The following is a 23862-nucleotide window of genomic DNA, read 5'->3' as shown; positions in this document are numbered from 1 at the left end:
TGAACGTGTTCCACAGGTATGTTGGCCCATGTTGACTCCAATGCTTCCCACAGTTGTGTCAAGTTCGCTGGTAGTGGATCTCGACTCCGAATGGCTCGCTCCATCTCATCCCACAGATGCTTAATTGGATTGAGATCTGGTGACTGGGCAGGCCACTGTCGTAAGCTGAATTCACTGTCATGTTCATGGAACCATTCCTGGACAATCTTATCCTTGTAGCATGGGGCATTATCCTGCTGAAGAAATCCATTCACAGATGCATACACTGCCACCATGAAGGGATGCACCTGATTGGCAATGACGTTCAGATATCCTGTGGAATTCAAACGTTGCTCAACTTTTATCAAGGGACCCAATATGTGCCATGAAAACACACCCCACACCATCACACACCACACCACCGCACACCACTCCATCACACCACCATCACCACACTTGCAATGTTGACACATGGCATGATGGATGCATGTACTCATGTGGTTTTCTCCATACCCTAGTCCTCCCATCAGCATGAAACAGAAGGAACCGGGATTCATCAGACCAGGCAATGTTTTTCCAATCCTCCAGTGTTCATTGTTTTCATTCCTTCGCCAACTGCAACTGCAGGTTCTTGTTTGTTGCTGAAAGAAGGGAAACTCTGTCCGGTCGTCGGCTGCCATTCCCCATTCGTGTCAAGGTATGATGAGTTGTGTATTCTTTTATGGGTCTTTCGGCACCAATGTTGTACTGGACTGTCAGTTAATTAATTGTAGCCCGTCTGTTGCTCTGCACCATTCGTGGTGGCCTCATTTGGCCTTTTTCATCAATGAGACATTTTCGACCACTGGCCTGCCATGGCCGGATGTCCTTTGGGTGGTGGACCATTCTTGATACACACAGGAAACTGGTGAGCGTGAAAAACCCAGCAGTATGAATTTCTTGACACATTCAAACTGGTTCGCCTGACACGTACTTCCATATCCCATTCAAAAGCACTTAAATCTTTTGTCTTGCGCATTCACCCTCAAAATGACACAAATACACAATCCATGTCTTAATCATCTCGACGCTTAAAAATCCTTCTTTAACCAGTCTCCTTCCCTTCATTTATACAGATTGAAGAGGATATAACAGGTGGAATCAAAAATGGATCATAGCTTTCACCTGATCAGTCTATATTATGGAAAAAGCAGGTGTTCCTAATGTTTTGTACACTGAGTGTACATAGGTATATATATATATATATATATATATATATATATATATATATATATATATATATATATATATATATATATATATATATATATATATATATATGCATGAATGTGTATAGATGTGTATTGATATATATATATATATATATATATATATATATATATATATATATATATATATATATATATATATATATATATATATATATGCATAAATGTGTATAGATTTGTATTGATATATATATATATATATATATATATATATATATATATATATATATATATATATATATAATTCCAGCAATGTGTATGTGTGTGTGTGTGTGTGTGTGTGTGTGTGTGTGTGTGTGTGTGTGTGTGTGTGTGTGTGTGTGTGTGTGTGTGTGTGTGTGTGTGTGTGTGTGTGTGTGTGTGTGTGTGTGTGTGACCACTGTTTCTCGATAACCACTGGTCCGATCTAATTGAAACTTTCCAGGTATATTGCTGGTGACCTGAGGATGTGCCTTTTCAAGGTTTGATATTAATCGGACAAGTGGTTCCCAAGTTATGGCCATTTATTTACCAAACCAATGACAAGACACGTTGTTGCGTGGGCGTGGCCGATGGGGAAGGGAAGCTCAGCCATGTTCCCCATTACAGGTTATAACGTACGGGCTTCCGGATAGTGATGACTTCGTGTATTCTAATAATTTCTCGATTTATTATGCGCATTTATAGATAAACACAATGGCCCAAGTTATGATCGTTTTCATATTAGATGGTGCATACATTTCGGGAACATCAGAGTGAGCTGGTGTGCTCCGAACCAGGAAGTAAATTTTTTTTGTTCCTCTCTTCTCTTCTATTCTCTTTTTGTTTTTCCTTGCGACGACATTGCGAAAAGGCAAAATACGTTGACGCTAATTGAATAATTGGTCATTAAAACTAAATTGCAAATAATCATAAGTGCGATATGCGAACTTCCGGGCAACGCACGTACGGGCACGCGAGAGGGAAGAAACGGCCTGTGTGGTTGTTGTTTCTTGCTCGCGGTTTGATTTTTTTTTTTTTTTTTTTTTTTTTACGGGCACGGACTAGTATGTATAGATGTGTATAAAGGTATATTGAGGTATATATATATATACATATATATATATATATATATATATATATATATATATATATATATATATATATATATATATATATATATATACATAAGTAGGGTGAATATACTGATTCTGGCTCACTTTTCCCCATGTAAGTGAATGGGGGATTTTCAGCGATTCATTTTTTTTTCCTAAAAAGTAAACCCCCTTTTTATCCCAGGGTATATTTATTTGTCTCCCCTTTTAACCTCGGGACACTCTTTTTCAAATAACCAATGCATATTGTTTAGCTCACTCATTGAACCTATAAAGATTTGTTCATTCTCAAATTCCTTCAATAGTTTAATTTTCTTTGCACAATAATCCCCATCTAAAATATTTAAAAACAAAACATTTGAATCTTTATATTTTTTAAGATACCCGTTTTGTGCCATTACGAAATGATAAACTTCTCTTAATGATCTCGTCTGACCACCTCCTGAGCCTCACATTATTTTTTGCATAAGCCACGCCCACTTTTCGTAAGCCACGCCCGTTTTTCCTATGCCCCGCCCACTTTTGCTAAGCCCCGCCTACTCTTACATCATTTCCAGTTCATCTCTGACTCACAAAGAAATCACACGAAAATTCCAGCATGTTATGGTTTTGAAAAATTTCCCAACGAAGGCTTGCCTGGGCTTGCCCAGGGAATTTCCAAAGGAAACCACACCCACCAGTCTTTCCCTATGAAAGCCTCAAGCCCAGGCTCCATTTTAAACATTTTTTTTGCTGGCAATGGTGTGCTGTGTGCTTGCCTGGAACTCTCCGACTTGTATGGAACGAAACCTTCAAGTTGATGAACTGGATTCAAACCTCTTATCCATTGAGGTAAGATTTTTATTATTCCTATTTTTAGTTCCTTTTAAACATCGACTCATTTAACAATTAAATAACTTAATTAATACATTATTATTTTCTCTCACAGGAAATTGTATCTGAAATGCAATATGAAAATACCGATTTTGCCACAACTTGGGGCGAAATTGTTGGCTTGGTTGAAGACCTTATGAGCGACCAAGATCTACAAAACGAGCTCGATCTTGATGACCCAACAAAAGAGTTATACTTTGGAGATCTTATGAGCGACCAAGACCCACAGAATGAGCTAGGCCTTGAGTGGGATGACTTTGGGGTTCCTTGCAGTTCGAATATTTGTATGGAACTCAACCTTCAAGTTGATGAACTGGATTCAAACCTCTTATCCATTGAGGTAAGATTTTATTTCCCTATTTTCAGTTCCTTTTAAACATCGACTCATTTAATAATTCAATAACTTAATTAATACATTATTATTTTCTCTCACAGGAAATTGAATCTGAAATGCAATATGAAAATACCGATTTTGCCACAACTTGGGGCGAAATTGTTGGCTTGGTTGAAGACTTTATGAGCGACCAAGACCCACAGAACGAGCTCGATCCTGATGACCCAACCAAAGAGTTATACCTTGGAGACCAGCAAAATCCTGAAAAAGAGTTTTACAGCAATAGTACTCATTGTGAGTTATCAAGACAATACCCACTGAACAAGTTATACCTTGATGAGCCAGAATACAAGTTTTACCTTTACTTGGAGACTCACAAATTTTGAAAAAAATCAGTAAATGAGTTCTGCCTTGATGGTTTAAATAACTACCTTGGAGACTCAGGAAAAGGGTTCTGCCAAGATGGTTCTAAATATGGGGCCGACCTTGGAGACTCACAAATTTTGAAAAAATTAGTAAATGAGTTATCCTTGGTGGTTTTAAATATGAAACCTACCTTGGAGACCTCACAAATTTTGAAAAAAATCAGGAAATGAGTTATCTTTTAGAGACTTTGTAAGTTGGTTTTATTTTGGAGACTTGAAATGTGGGTTCTGGCTTGATAACTCACAATGTGATACATATCTTGGAAACTCAACAGGAATGTGGTTATACCTTGAAGACTTGGAAAGTTGGGTTTATTTTGGAGACTTGATACTTTTTTAGAGACTTTTATTTATTTATCATTTATTTATAAATAAATATTTATTTATTTATTATTATTTTATTTGTTTATATTTTGGAGACTTTTGGAGTTGCTATCACTCTTTGGGATCTAAACCTATCGATGTGGTTCTTTGTCGGATGGTGCTTTATGGGAGCAAGATCAAGAAGGTTCTGCGAAGAAAGTGCAGGCTTACTCCCCCTTTCTACGTCATCAAACCTGAAAGCCTTAAAAGACAGAATTGGAAGAAGAGGAAAAAAAACGTAAAAAAAATATATAGGTGGAAATCTCATTTTGAAAAAGACATTGTGTTGGGCGAGGATTGAGTTGGGGTTGAGATTTTGAATGTGAGGGTTGGGGTTGAGATTTTGAATGTGAGGGTTGGGACACACACACACATACATACACACAAACGCACACACACATACACACACACACACACACACACACATCAACAAACAAAGTTAAGCCTTGACTATTCAGTTGAGGATTCTGTGTTTGGGGTTCACAGATCTAAGAACGTCCCCCTTGACACATTATATACTGTTATACAACTCGGACTTGGCCCTCAAGTGTCCACAATGGTGTATAGTAGGAGGGAGTGAAGGGACAACCCATTGCTCCCATGGGTATTATCTGCTTAGTTTTGTCTTTTGTAATTCCTATGAATAAAATGAACCTAAAATCTCTTCCCCTTCCAAATCATATATCTTATAAGTCCAAGGAACCGTATCTATTTCATAAACAATTTTAAAAAGTTCGTTCGTCCATCGTTTAATTTTACCCTTTTCAAAATGAGATTTCCACCTATATATTCTTACGATATCACCAACTTTGAACTTAGGTTTTCTGACATTAATCTCTTTTTCATATTTTAATTTTGTAAATGTTTCTGATCGTTTCATATTTGTTGACGTGTGAATCGTGTCATTATACTTATCCACAATATCCTGAATAAAAGATGACCATTGTTGTGAACCGAGTTGTGTGAATTTTTTATATAGTCTCTCTTTTAAGGTACGATTAAAACGTTCAAAAACAACGGCCTTCCCTTCATTAAAGGTACTGTATAATGTAATACTGTTATTTTTTAGAAAATTCATAAATGTCTTGTTGTAAAACTCTCGACCCTCATCAGTCCACAATTTTTTAGGTTTTCTCTTACTTTTATTAAATATCTGTTGAAAGGCTAACATAAGAGTATTACCTGTCTTGTTTTTTAAAGGGACAACCCATGCGTATCTACTCCTCAAATCAATAATGGTTAAAGCATACCTGTACCCCTTATCATTATTGAGTTCAATCAAATCAGCGGACCAGATATAATCAACTTCCTTGGAATAACCTTCCTTCTACGAAACTTTGTGAATATTGGTTTATGTAATTCATCAGCTAATTGCTCTTCAGTCTTAATGACATGATTAGAGCCTATAAGTTTTTTGAATTTCCAAGCCCAAGTTTCAATTTAGCACTGATCATCTTCTTCACAATGAACCGATCAACTTTTTCTCTCAAGGTTGGATTTTGTATCAGAGACAAATTATACAACATTTCTCTATCGGCTTCATGCTTTTCTTCCAAAGTTGTGGTATTCCCATAATCAATATCGTGTCTCATGCACACTTCATCAACTCTATTGATGGGTTGACTCCATGATTTAGGATTGTCTGCCTCATCTTATCTTTTATCCAAGTTTGTGCCTGGGCCACAGAAAGAATACCCTGGTAGATGTAATTCCCCTGGTATTCCAGTAGTTGTAAATTTACTTCCTGATAAAAACTTTTGTATATCTCCTCTTAGTTTGTGTTTGGAGATAAATTGATTTTTTTTGAACCACACACCGAACATATACCTTTTTGTATAACCCTGTTATTTTTTCTTTTAAGATATAAAATATTTTTAGCATTAGTTTTCTTTTTACATTTGAGACAATAACTCATTTATTTATGAGAAAAATTCCTGCAGAGTGCAAAAACCTTTTTAGTTTCCAACATGCACATTTGAATCTTAATTTTTAAAACATAAAGAATCCTTAGAAATGCCTTCACTCTCTCTCCTCCATTTATTTAAGAAAAAAAATGAAAAACTTGAATTAAAATGAATATCTTGCCGATGTCAATAGTCTTGTCGAAAATATTGCAAATAGACTTGTCAATTCTTTGTTTTCCTCCTCGGTGGGTTGAGTTATTTTCTGTCATACCACCAATCTTTTTTTAATCTCATCGGTTTCCATATTTTCATATTTATTTAGTCTCGCTCTTTCCTCCCTCTCATCCCTCTCCTTCTCCCTCTCCCTCTCCTTCTCTCTCTCCTCCCTCTCCTTCTCTCTCTCTTCTCCCTCTCCTCCTTCTCTCTCTTCTCTCTTTCCTCCTCTTTCTTCTCCCTCTCCTCCTCTCTCTTCTCCTTTTCCTCCTCTTCCCTCTCTTCTTCAACTCCTTCCTCATCTCTTATTATCCTTGAATCGCTTACACCCCATAGAATATCATACATATATTCATCAGGATTTCTTGTTATTCCTGTATCCAAAATAATTTTTTTTTACAACAGGAAACCAATAAAATTTCTTTTGAATTTCTAAAAGAGCCTTACCTTTTCTTAACATTATATTTTTTTCATTATTTAACATTCTAATTAAATCTAAAGTTGTCGGTTTATCAACATCAGCATAATGCCAATCTTTTATTGAAAATACCTCATTCTTATGTTGTAGAACATATTTATTAAAATACCGAATACCCTTTTCTTGAAGGTATGCTTGGACACAGAAATGATAATTTTCTTGAAGCGTTCTTGCTGTCATTTATGTATTAGAAATATATGTGAGAATAATATTATGGCACCAAACACCTCCCCATCTTCCCATAGTTAAATCATTTTGTATTTCCTTACTTATTATATATAATCCTGTTTTTTTCTGTTTTCATGATATAAACTAGGGCAAAACCATTATTATATTTACCCTTATTAAATTCTTTTATTTGTTGTTTTCTAATCGTGGCTCCACAAAACTCATTCTCTATACCAAGTGGATAATATTCTTCCTTACGAGACTGATTTAATTGTTCCAGGTCTTCCAGGTCAATTTTAAATGACCAATTATACCCTAAATCATTCATATCATACCCCCATTGTTCTATTCTCATACAAACGATACGCCCTTCTTTATAAAAATTTATTTTAATTCGAACTGTGAATTCTGCATGACCTGGAGATAAAATCAACACTTCTGTATCTTTGGAATACATGGCCGTTTTATTTAAGGATATATATTGTGATAAATTGCTTAATCTCACCAAGTCATTCGCGTCAGTCGGGCTTGGATAATTTTTTAATTTATAAGCATTTTTCATGTTAATATTTTTGGTTATATTATATTTATGTCATTCAGCCTGTGCCTTTGTGTAATAATTTGATAAATCAATATCCAGTTCTTGGGATATACCAAAGATAGAACCATCTTTACCAACATAAGTCATTTATATTAGATTAAAAATAATGTCAAAATTTTTTTATTTTTGTTGAGTTGAAATAACACATATAGACATAATTGACCACAACACTTGGAATTTAATTCTTGGACTTGAAATATTTGATAAACACCATTCTGTAAGAATTTTATGACTTCAACAGGTGGTGAAAGACCAAAACTATCAAAATAATATTTTTCTTGACTATTAAAAATACAAACCCAATGAGAACCATTCCCATTATGATCTTCAAAGTTCATAATAATATTCTTTGTATGTTTAGGCACATTTGTTAATTCATCTCTCATACAAATAACCACATTATGAATTTTTAATTTCTTACAATATTTGACAAGTTGTAAATTTGATGTTGTATTCTTTCCAAATTCTTTAAACCACTCATCAATGCTCATTTGTTTATTAGAAAGATATCATCCATTACCTCTTTTCGTTAATTTTACACCTGCTGGTGTGATCGAAGAAAGCATATCTCCAACTAACAATCTCGCTTTATCAGTCAAACCTTCAAGTTTTTCAGCAAAATCTACAATTGCACCACTTCCACTAATTTGTTTTCCAACTCTTTGTAATGTCTTTCCAATTCTTTTTGAGCCTGGAGTTGAGCCTTCCTTTCATTGGCAGTTTTCACCGCTGTTGAAATACCACCCGTCAATGCTCCAACCGCACTTAAACCAGCAAATAAAGGAATTAGAAATGGGAGAAATCCTCCACTCGTCTCTCTTATTGAATATTTTTTCAACATTGGTTTTGTCATTTTAATTTTACGTGAGCCAGTATCATTCAAGATTTTAACCTGTTCTCTTGTGAGCAAAACATCAATTCTTACTGCTCCTTTTCTCTGAATTGTATTAACGTTAATCGTACAAAGCTTTTGATGTTGAACACGAGATGATAGTTTATGTAGATTGATTTGATTAACATATACCCAAGTTGGTACTTTGCCACTCATTTATTTTACAAAAAAATTATGTGAGACTAATCATAACACCATTATCTGTATTAATCTGCAATTCTGTTTCTTCCAAAAGCAAACAATATGTATCAACTTCTTCACTCTCTTCTCTTCAATGTATAGGGAAGTATCCACTCGATTAGACTTTATAGTTTCCTTTTGAGCACTCAGGTCAAACGCATAGATTGTATCAAAAACTTTTAAATGCTGTCATATCCAAAATAGGTTCTTTATTTCCATTACTTTCACACACCTTTGGTAAGACTTGTATGCTTCAGTAAAATCATTTTTTCCCAATTAATTTCCAATCTATCTCGTGGATAAAATGTTCCATCTAGAGAAACGCAAAGTTGTTTCACCTCAGCATTATCACTCAATGCATTATTCTTATCAGTCGCAGTAATTGTTTCTAAAACAAAAAATATATCCCTTAATATCTCATCTTGTTCCACAACAATATATTTATATTTTTCAGTCGTGTGCTTCATATAATCCCCAAATTCCTTTTTACTACATAATGTAGAACAATTATCTCTCCAAAAATTATTTATATCTATTGAATTTAACTTGAATAAAATAAAAGTATTAGCATTGTTTCTGATGGAACGACGAGGAAGTTGAAAGTACGATTGACTAAGATAAATACAATTACAAGAAGAATGTCTCCCTCTTGTGTAGTAGCTGTCCATTACCGTTTGGTTTCACTCATTAACACAATCATCAAAGATAACGAGGTTCTTTATTGATTTATCCAAATCTTGGGGAGACGGTATATCATCTGTATTATCACCAAGAATACAGGTTATCGGTTTTGATTTCTTTTTACATCTCTGTGTATCACAAAATAGTTGAATTATATCTTCAATGTTATAATCATTTAGGTTTTTTTGAAGTTTAAATAAACCGATTATATCTTCTTTTTGAAGACCAGCATTAAAACCTTGTGAGAGTAGTTGATACTCTGGTTGAAAACTCGACTTTGTGAAAATTATTAAATTATCATAATCTAGAAAGTTGGGAGTCAGGAGCATCTTCAAAAGTAAGAAGGTTTTTCCACATCCGCTTGAACCAACTATGAGACATCTTCATGAATTTGGAAGATTTTTATGAATCTGAAATTTTATCTTATTTTCCCAAATGGGTAAAAAAATCATTCATTTATATATTTGGAAAACAGGTTATTTAATTTATTATTAGCTTTTTTAGAAACTCTATATTTTATCCTAAGTTCAGGTTGAATTTCAAGATAATACATTATTTTATTTATGCAATATCTTGTGTTGATATTTCCCTGAAAATCACATCCATGAATGATATATAACAACAATCCTTTGAACATTTCTCTAATACGTTCAGTTTCTTCCCTTGTCAGGAAAGGTGTGTGATCACCCTCATACTTTACATTCATTTCTCTAATCAATCTTGTGAAGTAATTCATTTTTGGTGTAAATCTAAAAGAATTCTTTTCCTTTTTAAATTTTTTATTTTCATTAATTAGAAGATAATCACAGAATATACATTGTTTATAGGCTTTTGACTCTGTGTTTAATCCCCATCTTTCACACGCAGGACAATTCTCAAATTTGTCATATGGAGAATCAGGAAAGTCAAGCATATTTATGAAGTAAAACTTTACTTAAACTGAAATTCATCTCTACTTTCAGTTGCATATTGACTCATATTTAATAATATTACCATCGATATCTATATACTTTTTTTCATTACCAGATTCAACGACAACATTTTTGTATATTTAAGGTAATTTTAAAATGATCCTTAACTACTGTTGAACGAAATGTCATTTCACCTGGTATATTAACATCCTTTATTTCATCAGGATTTACATCTTTAGGGTTGTTGAGAAAAAATACAAATTTCTCCTTGCATATTACAGATGGTCTTATCTTTTCTTTCTCAAACTTCATCCATAAGGTTTTTGTTTTTTGATACTTTTTCTTGTTTCATTGCTTTTTCTAGTTTTGAATATATTACCAGAAGGAGAGGAGAAACTTTTGTTAGAGATACTTCAATTGTTGTTCTACCAGGTATACTAAAAGCCCTTCCACTGAAGGAAATTGAAGAACTCATCTTATCCACCATAATTGTTTTTATCCAATAGTTGTTATATTTATCTTTGTTCAATTTTACATCCTTGACATATTTCTCAGTATCTTTTACAAATGAAGAGATTGATTGAAACTTGTCTTTTGTGTCTTGGAACATTGTATTTATTAAGTGAAAAAAGTTGGAGGATAAAATGGTTTTAAGCACAGATTCACCTATAAATTAAACGAAATTTTCATCAAGAAAATTTTAGTTTAAGCAAAGTTTTATTATATAAATATGGTGAATACAACGTACTGCGATGTTTGTAATCACGAGTATAAACATTATAAAAAATACCTTCGAACCAACAAACACACATTTAATCTGTTTCATCAAATATCTGCTCTTGAGTTGGAAAGAAAACATTGTGATATCTGCTCAAAGCATGTTTTGAAGAGTAGTTATAATAGACATCTTCAATCACAAAAACACAAGAAAAATGAGTTTAAAGTAAAGGGAGACTATTATATTGAAAACACTGATGGGGCATTTAAAGGGCATATAAAAATAAGGATTTTTCAATTTGGAGAGCCCGGTCCATCATCAATAGCAGAATCAATTGAAAGAGTGAAACCTGATGTTGAAAAAGTTATTAGAAAGACATTGAAAGAAATGAAAACTTTAAAGTTTTATATGGGAGTGAAAATGAATATGAAAAGACAAGATGAAGAACAAACTCCTTGTATGAGAACAGATCTTCATTTTATAACATCATTTCAAGATTTTTTGAATTGTGGGGTTTATGAAGATCTATCAAGACAAGAGGAGGATGTTGATAATACAGTGGTAGGAAGTGGATTTCATATTTAAAAATATCATCTTTTTAGATATACACATTCTGAAATCAAACCCTCTTAAAGCTTCTTCTTATATTGAATTACCAAAAGAAATAAAACTAAAGAAGGCAGTTGTTAATATTAAGAACAATGATAATAAATGTTTTCTCTGGTCTGTTCTTGCTCACTTACATCCACCAAAATGTAATTCAGAAAGAGTAAAACAATATATGAAATATGAGAATACCTTGGACATTAAAGATTTTAAATTCCCAATGCCACTAACAGATATTCCTAAATTTGAGAAAAGAATAATCTTTCTATTAATGTATGTGGATTGACGGATACAAACAAAGTTCAAATATTAAAAATTTCAAACAACTATAAAAATGAGGAAACACACATTGATCTTTTATATTTTAGTGTTGGAAAGAATTCACATTATACAGACATCAATAATTTATCAAGATTAATCTCTTCTCAGGTATTCAGAACAGCAAACAAAATATATCCTTGTAAGCGATGTCTTAATTCATTTCATACAAAAGAACGATTAGAACAACATTCAAAATATTGTAGTAATCATAAATCAGCTGTAATTACAATGCCAAAACCTGGTGAAAAGATTTCTTTTGAAGATTATAATAAATCTATCATGCACCCATTTGTGATATATGCTGATTTTGAATGTATCCTAAAAAAGATAAATACTACTTCTCCTAATCCAAAATAATCATATACAAATAAATATCAAAAACATATTCCTTGTGGTTTCTGTTATTATATCAAATCATCTGTTGGAGAAAAGTATAACAAACTTGAACATTAAAGTGGAAAAAAAGCTTCACAAGAGTTTGTAAAACGATTAGAAAAGGATTGTATAAGACTACCTAAATTAATGAAAGAAACAAATGCGCCGATGAAATTAACCGAAGAAGAAAAATTAGAATTTAGAAAGAACAATATCTGTCATATTTGTGAGGGGGGAAATTAAGGAGTCTAAAGTTCGGGATCATTGTCATCTTACTGGTAAATATAGAGGTCCCGCTCATTCCTGTTGTAATCTTAATTATAAATTTCCTTCTTTTATTCCAGTCTTTCTTCACAACAGCGCCAACTATGATACACATCTATTTATAAATGAACTTTCAAAAACACCAGGGAATATTTCTGCCATAACAAACACAAGTCAAAAGTATATTTCATTTACAAAAATGATATTCACAAAACCTTTAACTCGTATTAGGTTTCTAGATTCTTACAAGTTTATGGGAACACCACTAGCCTACCTCACATCAAATCTAAGCTCCACAGGCTCTTTTCCAAATCTTAATTCATTCTTTCCAAAAGAGCAAATTCTCACTAAAGAGGAAATTCAGATAAAAGAAAGAATTCAAAGTAAAGAGCAAATTCTAATTAATGAGGAAATTAATGAAGAAATTCGAACTGAAGATGAAATTCTAATTATAAAGAAAATTCGAACAATGAATGAAATTCTAACTAAAGAGGAAATTCTGATTATAGATGAAATTCTGATTAAAGAGGGAATTCTAATGAGAGAGGAAATTCAAACAAGGAATGAAATTCAAAGTAAAGAGAAAATTCTTACAAGTAAGGGAATTTATCCTTATGATTATATGGATTCATTTATGAGATTTAAAGAAACACAACTTCCTTCAAAAGAAAGTTTCTATAATAACCTTTATGAAGAAGACATAAGTGATAAGGAATATAAACATGCACAAGAAATTTGGAAAATATTTAAGATAAAGAACCTTGGAGAATATCGTGATTTTTATCTAAAAACAGATGTTTTATTGTTAGCTGATGTGTTTGAAGCTTTTAGATCACTCTGTCAAAATAAAAATTGTTATGGATTAGATCCTGCCCACTATTTCACAGCTCCTGGTTTAGCTTGGAGTGCAATGTTGAAAATGACAAAACAAGATATAGGTTTAATAATCAGTGATGTAGATATGCTTTTGTTGATTGAGAAGTCGAAGAGAGGTGGAATATCACAAGTATGTTCAAAAAGATATGCCAAAGCAAATAATAAATATCTTCCAAATTATGAAAGTGAAAAAGATCGTAATTATTTGATGTATTTTGATGCTATTAATTTGTATGGATGGGCAATGTCTCAATCTCTGCCTTATGGTAAATTAGAGTGGGTGGAAGAAAAGGATTATGAAAAGGCTGTGATGAATATTGTTATTTCTTCTCAAGAGGAATTGAATGAGGAAGAAGAAGGTTATTATTTTGAAGTTGTTTTGAGGTACCAGAGTGATCTTCATAATAAGCATAAAGACCTTCCTTTTGCATGTGAGAAAGAAACCCCAAAGAAAGAATGGTTAAGTGATTATCATAAAAGTTTTAATATTAAAGGCAAATCAACAGAAAAGTTATTAACAACATTCTATGATAAAGAGGGATATGTTTTGCATCAGAGAAGCTTAAAACAGTTTTTGAGAGAAGGATTGAGAGTAGCTAAAATTCATAGTTTTAAAATTTAAACAAAATCCTTGGATGAAAAAGTATATTCAATTCAATACAGATATGAGAGCAAATACAAAAGTAAAATTTGAAGGGGACTTTTATAAATTAATGAATAATGCTGTATTTGGAAAGACTATGGAAAATGTTAGAAACAGGCAAAACATGAGATTCACAACATCTTGGAAAGAAGCTTCGAGATTGATAAATAAACCAAGTTTTGAGAGAGAAGAGGTTTTTTCAGAGAACTTTTCTGCTATTCATATGAAAAAGGAAAGTATTTTAATGGATAAACCAATTTATATTGGAACAGCAGTTCTTGATTTATCAAAGACATTGATGTATGATTATTTGTATGACTTTAAGGCCCAGTCACACCTTGACGTTTTAGCCAACGTATGCCGATTTTTGAATTTTTTTTCTAAAACGCTGGCAAACGTTGAATACGTTATGGGTAAGTTTTGATAACATTGAGAGCATGCTGAAAAACACTGCCATACGTCGTTGTACGCTGGCTTTAAACGTTGTACTTTTCGGTTGTCCTCACATTTTTGCATGCTTGAAATTTCACGACGTATGCCGGCGTATGACTCACACGTTCCACTACGCTGGCCACAAGTTGTATGCACGGTCTGCAATTGTTGACAGACGTCAACACATGCTACTTGTAAGTTAATCATAGGTTGAGACACGCCGAGGTAATGTTTTGCGTACCCGAAACTTATTTCTAACCTATGATTAACGTGTTGTTGGCACGTTACGCGATCGTTGCCACACGTCGACAGACGTTACTTTTAAGTTACTCATAGGCTGAAAGATGTCGGTATAATGGATCGTCCTTGCGTCAGCGTCCACGGCCACGGCCAGGACACTTATTTGCAACATTCTTCAAACTTTTCTTCAGCATGACGAGGATGTTCACACTTTGATGTCTAGCTTGGCTATGATTCCAATTGTCCATCGGCAGCGTCTATTTAAAATAGTCGAGTTTGAGCGTTTTAACATGTTCAGAAGAAACGCTTCAAATTTCCAAACCCCAGCGTCAAAAAACAAAGGCGAGTGACAGCAATTTAAATCGTTCATTGTAAACAATGAAAATAGTTGAGTGGTACCGTTTAAAAGTCGTTGAGTGTAAAAAAATCCACTTGTTGAGCGCAAGCGTCTACTTTCAATAGTGGAGTTTGAGCAATTTAGCACGTTCAATAGAAACGATTAAAATTTCCGAGCACCAGCGTCAAAAAACAAAGGCGAGTGACAGCAATTTAAATCATTCATTGTAAACAATGAAAATAGCTGAGTGGTACCGTTTAAAAGTCGTTGAGTGTAAAAAAAAATCCAATTGTTGAGCGCAAGCGTCTACTTTCAATAGTGGAGATGCAGCCATTTAAATCGTTGAGTGGCAGCCTATGAATAGCAAACCCCACGTCACCGGCAAAGATAAACTGCCGCACGATATGGATAAGTTAGGCTATCGTTGGGCATAGTTTGTGAACGCCGGCTACACGATAATTATTCGTTGGTATACCGTATCTATAAGTTATCGAAGCGCTCTATGCACATTATTAGTTCATTGTGCATTTGTCCAACCCGTTATGAATAGACCTAAATTGTAAAAACAAGCCATAGCTCATTGTTGAAAAAGCCCCATAAAAAATTAGCCGCGAAGAACTTCGAACAATGGTGCAAAGATGTCTCCTACCCGAGGACACGCGGACGCAAGGAGGATCCATCATAACCCACACCCTCCCCCTCACACTCACCTACTACTGCCTACATGAACAAACTACTACTAATACAAATACTGATGCTGATACTGATACTGATACTGTTACTGCTGACATGGACATCGACTCAAAAAGGACTCGAAAACACTGTTGGGTTCCCCTTTTATGAACACCATTTTTATATACCAATTCCCAAAATCGCTGGGAACACGTCTTTATATGGCAGTTGTAAGTTAGAAACATGTTTACTTATTTTTTTTGTCGACCGGAAGACGTCATTGGAATACATCTGCATACGTCCATGTGTGTTGGGACTACGTAAAGAATTGGTTCAAAGCACGTCAAACATAAGTTAGAAATAAGTTTAGCGTAAAAAAGAAATTATTGCGACGTGTTTCGACTTATGAGTAGCTTATAAGTAGCCTTTGTGGACGTGTGTAAGCGTTCGCATATCGTATGTAAAACTTATCCCCATCGCATGCGGAACGTGTGTCATACGCCAAGTATGTCGAAAAATTTTGAACATGTTTGAAATTTCTTGACGTACTCTACTTACTACGACATATGATAGCGTACCTTAGCGTTCTACTCACGTATACCAAACTTACTCATACCGTATTTGACGTGCCCCAACGTTTTAGACACATTTTTCTTAGGTCGGCATACGCTGGCAAGATCGCCAAGGTGTGACTGCGATGTTGACACTTCCATTTCTACGGCAGTTATGATTCGAATCGTTGTGCGTCAGCCTTTTAATAGGCTACGTCATGACATCGTCGGCGATGCGTGCAACGCGCTATGCCTAAGTTAGACTATCATTGGGCATAGGTTGTGTAGGCCGACAACAGGTTCAGCATTCGTTGGTATAAGTTATCTATAACACAACGAAACGTTCTGTGTCCGTTACTAATCCGTTATACATAAGACCAAGTCGCTATGAATACGTCCGAATCTTTAAAAAAAAACATCAAAAGTTCAATGTAAGCCAGCGTTTTACATAAATTTTAATACGTTGCCATCGCTGGCTAAAACGTCAAGGTGTGACTGGGCCTTAAAGAAAGAGTATGGTGAAAATGTTTCATTGTTGTATATGGACACTGATAGTTTTATCCTAGATATAAAAACTGATGATGTTTATAAAGATATGAAGAAAAATATTGGAGTATATGATACAAGTAATTTCAGCAAGAAGAGTGAGTTATTTTCCAAAAAGAATGAAAAGGTTATTGATAAGTTTAAGGATGAGTTGGGTGGAAAAGTAATGAGTGAGTTTATTGGATTGAGAGCAAAGGCATATGCTTATAAATATGGTGATCAGATTGATGAGGTTAAAGGGAATAAAGAAATATGTAATAAAGAAATCAATAACTTTTAGAAATTATTATAATTGTTTGATGAATAAAAAAGAAGAATATAGGAAAATGAATACAATAAGAAGTTATAAACATAACATATATAGTGAAGAAGTAAATAAAAAGGCATTAGGAGCCTTTGATGATAAGAGATTTATTTTAGATAATGGAATAGATTGTGTTCCATATGGATATTGTATGATAGAGTGTATAAAATAAATTGTGTTTTAACGATGGGAAGATGGGTTAGGGTTTTTTAAGGGCTACCGCCGCATTTTTTCGCAATATATAATTGGTCAAACCAAGTATTAATCAAACTAAAGAGTGGAGAAAATCTCAGTCTTGGTATATAAATGGAAAACATAATGAATGTGAAAAATATCAAATAAGTCTTATTGAAAAAATAACTAAAACAAAGGTAAATAAAACAAATAAGCGAATCAATTTAAAAACTAGTAAGTTAGAGGATGTAAAGAAAAAAATGAATATCCTTGAATGGACTGAAAACTTCGATGGTTATCAATTGAACAATGAAAAAACAATTTACTATAATCTCAAAATGAAATGTGGCTCAGGAGGTGGTCAAACAAGAGCATTAAGAGAAGTTTATCATTTCGTAATGGCACAAAAGGGGTATCTTAAAAATTATAAAGATTCAAATGTTTTGTTTTTAAATATTTTAGATGGGGATTATTGTGCAAAGAAAATTAAACTGTTGAAGGAATTTGAGAATGAACAAATCTTAATAGGTTCAATGAGTGAGCTAAACAATATGCATTGGTTATTGAAAAAGAGTGTCCTGAGGCTTAGATGTTTCAGATATTTCTATAGAATCACCTTTAACAAATCACATTACTACTTTGCAACTTGAACAAATCTTTATCTTGTCGCATTGGTTATTTGAATAGAGTGCCCCAAGGTTAAAAGGGGAGACAAATAAATATACCTTAGGATAAAATAAGGATAAAATATACCTTAGGATAAAAAGGGGGTTTACTTTTTAGGAAAAAAAAATATGAATCGCTGAAAATCCCCTTCACTTACATGGGGAAAAGTGAGCCAGAATCAGTATATTCACCCTACTTACATATATATATATATATATATATATATATATATATATATATAAATATATATATATATATATATATATATATATATATATATATACACATACATATATACGCCTGGTGTTGGCGCAGTGGTTTGGGCAGCGGCTTGGGATCCAAAATGTCCTGAGTTCAAGCCCCGTTGGGCCACTGAATCAATACACCAGGGGGTTGACTCAGCCTGTCATCCTTCCGAGGTCGGCGAAGTAAGTACCAGTGTACTGGGCCGGTGTATACCCCGGTTAAAATAGGTGTACCATATCCCTGTGTTGTAAGAGGCGACCAGGGTTGCGTCAGGAAGGGCATCTGGCGTAAAACATGTGCCAAATCACTATGCGGATCATACGGATGATCCGCTGTGGCGACTCCTAACAGGAGCAGCCGAAAGAAGAAGAAGAAGATATATATATATATATATATATATATATATATATATATATATATATACATATATATATATATATATATATATATATATATATACATATATATATATATATATATATATATATTTATATATACATATATATATATATATATATATATATATATATATATATATATATATATATATATATTGTTGTGGTTGAGGAAATTCGCAAACCACCATTCAGGTCCCGTAGGTGAGATATCTCTGTAAGTACATGTGTAGTTAGCCCAAACCCGTTGTTTAGAGGGAATAAATGTGATTCATTCGGGCTGCGACCCTTTAAGATAGCCGTTTTTCTGTTCTATCATTATTTTGAACCAACCATGTCTCAACCGCCATCACAACAACCACCAACCGCAACGCCGCTTCACAACAACAACGCCAACAGCCACGACCTTTACCTTCACAACTCGCTCTCGCAACCATCGCATCACCGCCATTCCAAGCGTCACCGTGGCCAGGGACCGCCACTTTAGACCCTCCACCACCTTCACCTCTCCTCCTTCTACCGCCATTCCCGCGCCGCTTGTGGGCGCCGAGCGTCAGGCTGTCCTGGCCTTCTGCGGGATGCGCGCCGGGCCGCGGGTACAAAGAGTGGCCTTTCCGAAGAGAAGTCGGATCAGGAATGATACACGCCCATTTCCGATCCCTCCAATCATTAAGTGCGGGGCGATTTGGCCCCGCCTCCAGGCGCGTCGGAGTGGAATCGATATATGCAAATTCGAGGATCAGGGGAGGTTCACGCCCACTTTTCCTCCGTCCAATGGGCGAGCGTGGCTCCGCCCCTGAGCCCATCCTGATCCAGAAATTTGCATATGGATTCTCCTGCCGTACTATAAAGCACCGAGCGCGGGGCGAATTCAGTCAGTTTCTGTTTCGGGCTCGGGCGAGTTGGAGAGGTGTGGCGGCAGCGAAGTGTGGCAGCGGTAGAGAGTTTTGGGTCGGAAGCAGTTGGAGGCAGTCGCAGTTTTCTGTTTCGGGCTCGGGCGAGTTGGAGAGGTGTGGCGGCGGCGAAGTGTGGCAGCAGGAGTTGACGGGTCTGGAGGAGAGTCGGTCTGTCAGGGTTCGGAGTCTGTCGGGGAGCTGCAGAGAGGAGAAGCCGGGAACGCAGTCGAGGTCGCAGTGGAGTCGCTCGTCGTGGGACCCAAGCAAGCCAGCTATCCTCTTTCCCCAGAGCATCAACAACCCCCCCTGTTTCCCCCCGCGCTGAGATAGTGCGAAAAGGGGGCCCCGTTCCCACCCCATTCCAATCAGTGCCAACGAAACCCGCGGAGGAGCGCGGAGTCGGGGCACCGCCACGGCATTTGCGGCTCATCACAAGACGGGTAGGCTCCACGCGGTCTCGGCCCACAGGCCCGTCTGCCCCCTTGTCGTTGAGGGTGGCCCTTTTCTTTTGCTTTTGAGTATATGTGTTGTCGGCGCCGTCTGTAAAGTAAAACTGTGTAAGTGTTGCCGTGTGCTCGCATAGTCGGTAGTAGATCTGCATTGTTGTGTTTTTGTTGCAATTGCTTTTGGTGCATAATTGTTGTAATTGTATATGTGTGCTTTCCGTGTGCCGCGGAATAAATGTGCCTCATGTTGAACTGTTTTTCCCGTTTCGCTTCGTCTTTTCTTTAATTGAATCTCCATCTTACTTCACGTAAAGGGTTGGTAGTGGGCTTCATATGCCCGATAATTAATCGGAACCGTCGAGGTTGACGATAGCACCGCTCGGTTATCCCGATAGTACGGAACGGGTCGCTTAAGTGGCCCGTGTCCGGGGTCGACCTGCAGCGAGGTGCGATCGCCCGGTCTACCCTCCGTGTGGGTACTTAGGTCGGTCGAATTTAGCGAACAACCCTATCCCACGCGGGGGGCCGATTGGCACGATCGTGGTGAGGCCGAAAGGCCCACCCATGACTAGTTCCCGGCGTTAGTCCGAGAGGGTCACGACGGAATTGTCCGTCCGGTGGGCGACGTGCCGCGATTCGAGTTACGTGGCCACTCGCACGCCGGCGGGCGCGAATTCGCGACAATATATATATATATATATATATATATATATATATATATATATATATATATATATATATATATATATATATATATATATATATATATATATATATATATATATATATATATATATATATATATATATATATATATATATATATTCATATGTATTGATGTATAGATGTATATACATGTGTATAGATGTAAAGATATATTGTTAGGAATTTGGAAGCCTTTTGCACACAGACAGTGAGTAGTCCCATAGATCAGTTATCTCGTTAAGTATATGTGGATAGTTAGAATCCCTCCCTTATGTCCAATGGGAATTTCATGTGTGCGCTTCGAGTTTCTTTCTAGTTAGTTTTTCACATCTCCTCTACTCCTTCAGCTCCATTACGCACGTGTTCAAGGCCACGAGCGTAGACGGAGTTTCCATCGCTTTTGAGCCGACTCCGCCCCAGCAAGATGGAATGTTCCTCTCGTCCAATCACGGGTGAGATCGCTTCAGCTCCAACTCCGCCCCATCAAAAAAGAATGTCTCCCTTGTCGACATCAGGGAAGGCAAAAGTGCCTCTCTCGGGGGAGGAGCACTGAGATGCCAACAGGCCCCTCCTCCAAATGCCACTGGCCACCACGACACCCAAAAACGCCCTGTCCAATCCAGAGGCGAGTTACCTGAGAGCGGATCCCTCCACCCCGCACGGGGGAGGGATAAGAAGGATCGCAAGCTGTATCCGAGGGGGTTCCTTAGTTCCTTGGAGGTCGTTCCTTGCTTCTGGTCTGCTGGGCTCTCCTCGTCGTTGGTCATCGTTCGTGGCTGGCTGGGTCATTCGTAGGATCCTTGCTGCGCTCGTTGGATTCTGGTTCGGGGGTTCGAGTCCCACCATGGTGGGTTGTGTTGGAGCGCTCAAGCTGGAGATCCCTGTTCCCTTCTCCGAGGGAAGGACTCCGAGCTCCACAAGTGTAGGTCAGTAAAACCTCACGAGGCGGCCTTGTACCCGAACAAACTCTGACCCCCAGCTTGCCTATCCTCTGTGGCTGGAGGGTCCGAATAAAGGTCAGTTGGTGCCATTTGTTTTTGCGTGTGTGTGTCTGTCTGTGGCCAGTCTTATAAGTAGAACTGCATAAGTGCCTTGCTTATTGTACATTGCATTTTAGTCAGTTTAACCCTGCTCTGTGTCTCCCTCTCTGATTATTATTTGTAAAATAAACCCTCTTGTTAAATGTACCAGCTCGTTTTCTGTGCTTTCTCTCATTGGTCGAGCATGGTTCGGGTTTGAGTTAGAGTGAGGCCGATTGTGCCATAGATTGTTATTTGGAACGGCGTGGCTTTGGTAATTCCCGCTCGGTTACGCTGGATCCGAGTCGGAAGCAGCGACTCGGTTCGGACAAAGCCGGCCGAGGGTGTGGCTTCCCCAGTGGCTCGCCCGTGTGGCTAATTAGGTAAATTGGAATCAGACAAAAAGACCCTAACCGCGCAGTCGAAATATTGGCATCCACGGTCCATTAAGCGACCTGTGGACTTCGGAGTTATCCGGAGTGACGACCTTCAATTCTGGGTGTTCAATGGGAGACGGCCCAACTGCTCCATCTGGTGGTCGTTCCTTGCCCGCGAACCCGGCACTACAACAATATATATATATATATATATATATATATATATATATATATATATATATATATATATATATATATATATATATATATATATATATATATGGATGTGTATGGATGTGTATGGATGTGTATGGATGTGTATGGATGTGTATGGATGTGTATGGATGTGTATGGATGTGTATGGATGTGTATGGATGTGTATGGATATAGGTATGTGAATCGAACCCCCTAACTGGATGAGGCAGCAGGACACAGATCGTATCCCATCAGAGCAATTGCTGCACGACCTGTCAGCAACAAGAGTCGCCTGCCACACGAGCACATTGTCTCTCCCAGCTGATCACCAGTCAGACAGTTTGCAGTCAGGAACATTAAATTCAACGAAAAAAATCACGCTGACCATGACACGCCGATGATGTCACGTGCATAAATTACACCAACACATCACCTCCAAACTAGGAGGCATCCGGATGGTCCTCAAGCCTTTACAGACTGAGATTAAAGCCTCTGATCACAAATAGACGAAAACAGAGATGTCAATCTAGATTTTGCCCTTGTTCTGGACTCATCAGGACAACATACTGCCAGTCGTTTATTTGTGACCATATTCGGCTCATTAATACAACGGAATCGAACCCCCTAACTTGATGAGGCAGCAGGACACAGATGGCTTGATGAGGCAGTGCTCGTGTGGCAGGCGACACTTGTTGCTGACAGGTCGTGTAGCCATTGCTCTGATGGGACTTGATTTGTGTCCTGCTGCCTCGTCAAGTTAGGGGGTTTGATTCACATACCTATACAGTGGGGAGAACAAGTATTTGATACATGACCGATTTTACAGGTTTTCCCACTGACAAAGCACGTCGAGGTCTGTAATTTTTATTATCGGTACACTTCAACTGTGAAAGACGGAATCTAAAACAAAAATCCTGAAAATCACATTGTATGATTTTTAAATAATTAATTTGCATTTTATTGCATGAAATAAGTATTTGATCACCTACCAACCAGTAAGAATTCTGGCTCTCACAGACCTGTTCGTTTTGTCTTTAAGAAGCCCTCCCATTCTCCACTCATTACCTGTATTAACTGCACGTTTTTGAACTCAGTATCTGCATAAAAGACAGCTGTCCACACTCAATCAATCAGACTCCAACATCTCCACAATGGGCAAGACCAGAAAGCTGTCTCAGGACATCAGGGACAAAATTGTGGACTTGCACAAGGCTGGGATGGGCGCCAGGACAATAGGCAAGCAGCTTGGTGAGAAGGCAACAACTGTTGGCACAATTATTAGAAAATGGAAGATGTTCAAGACAACAGTCAATCTCCCTCGGTCTGGGGCTCCATGCAAGATCTCACCTCGTGGAGCCTCAATGATCATGAGAAAGGTGAGGGATCAGCCCAGAACTACATGGCAGGACCTGGTCAATGACCTGAAGAGAGCTAGGACCACAGTATCAAAGAAAACCACAAGTAACACACTACGCCGTCATGGAATAAAATCCTGCAGCGCACGCAAGGTCCCTC

General features: G+C 36.8%; 1 protein-coding gene across 3 annotated transcripts in view; it reads right to left on the bottom strand.

The window, feature by feature from the left end:
- LOC147019372 (uncharacterized) overlaps positions 1 to 23862 on the bottom strand; it is a 102175-nt gene that overhangs the window by 34355 nt on the left and 43958 nt on the right. For 2 of the 3 annotated variants that reach the window (XM_085899835.1, XM_085899838.1), the window contains one exon: positions 3661 to 3788. The exons of the other annotated variant lie outside the window; for it this stretch is intronic. In XM_085899835.1, coding sequence (XP_085755961.1) covers positions 3661 to 3788 — 128 coding nt within the window. The remainder of the gene's footprint in view (positions 1 to 3660; positions 3789 to 23862) is intronic. 3 annotated transcript variants of the gene reach the window in all.

The sequence above is a fragment of the Eptatretus burgeri genome, chromosome 10 (genome assembly GCF_056783735.1).
Source record: "Eptatretus burgeri isolate ZD-2024b chromosome 10, Ebu_testis_v1, whole genome shotgun sequence".
In the NCBI taxonomy this organism is placed as follows: domain Eukaryota; kingdom Metazoa; phylum Chordata; class Myxini; order Myxiniformes; family Myxinidae; genus Eptatretus; species Eptatretus burgeri.
Note: the sequence above shows the minus strand (reverse complement) of the source record. Positions and strands in the feature narration are given on the sequence as shown.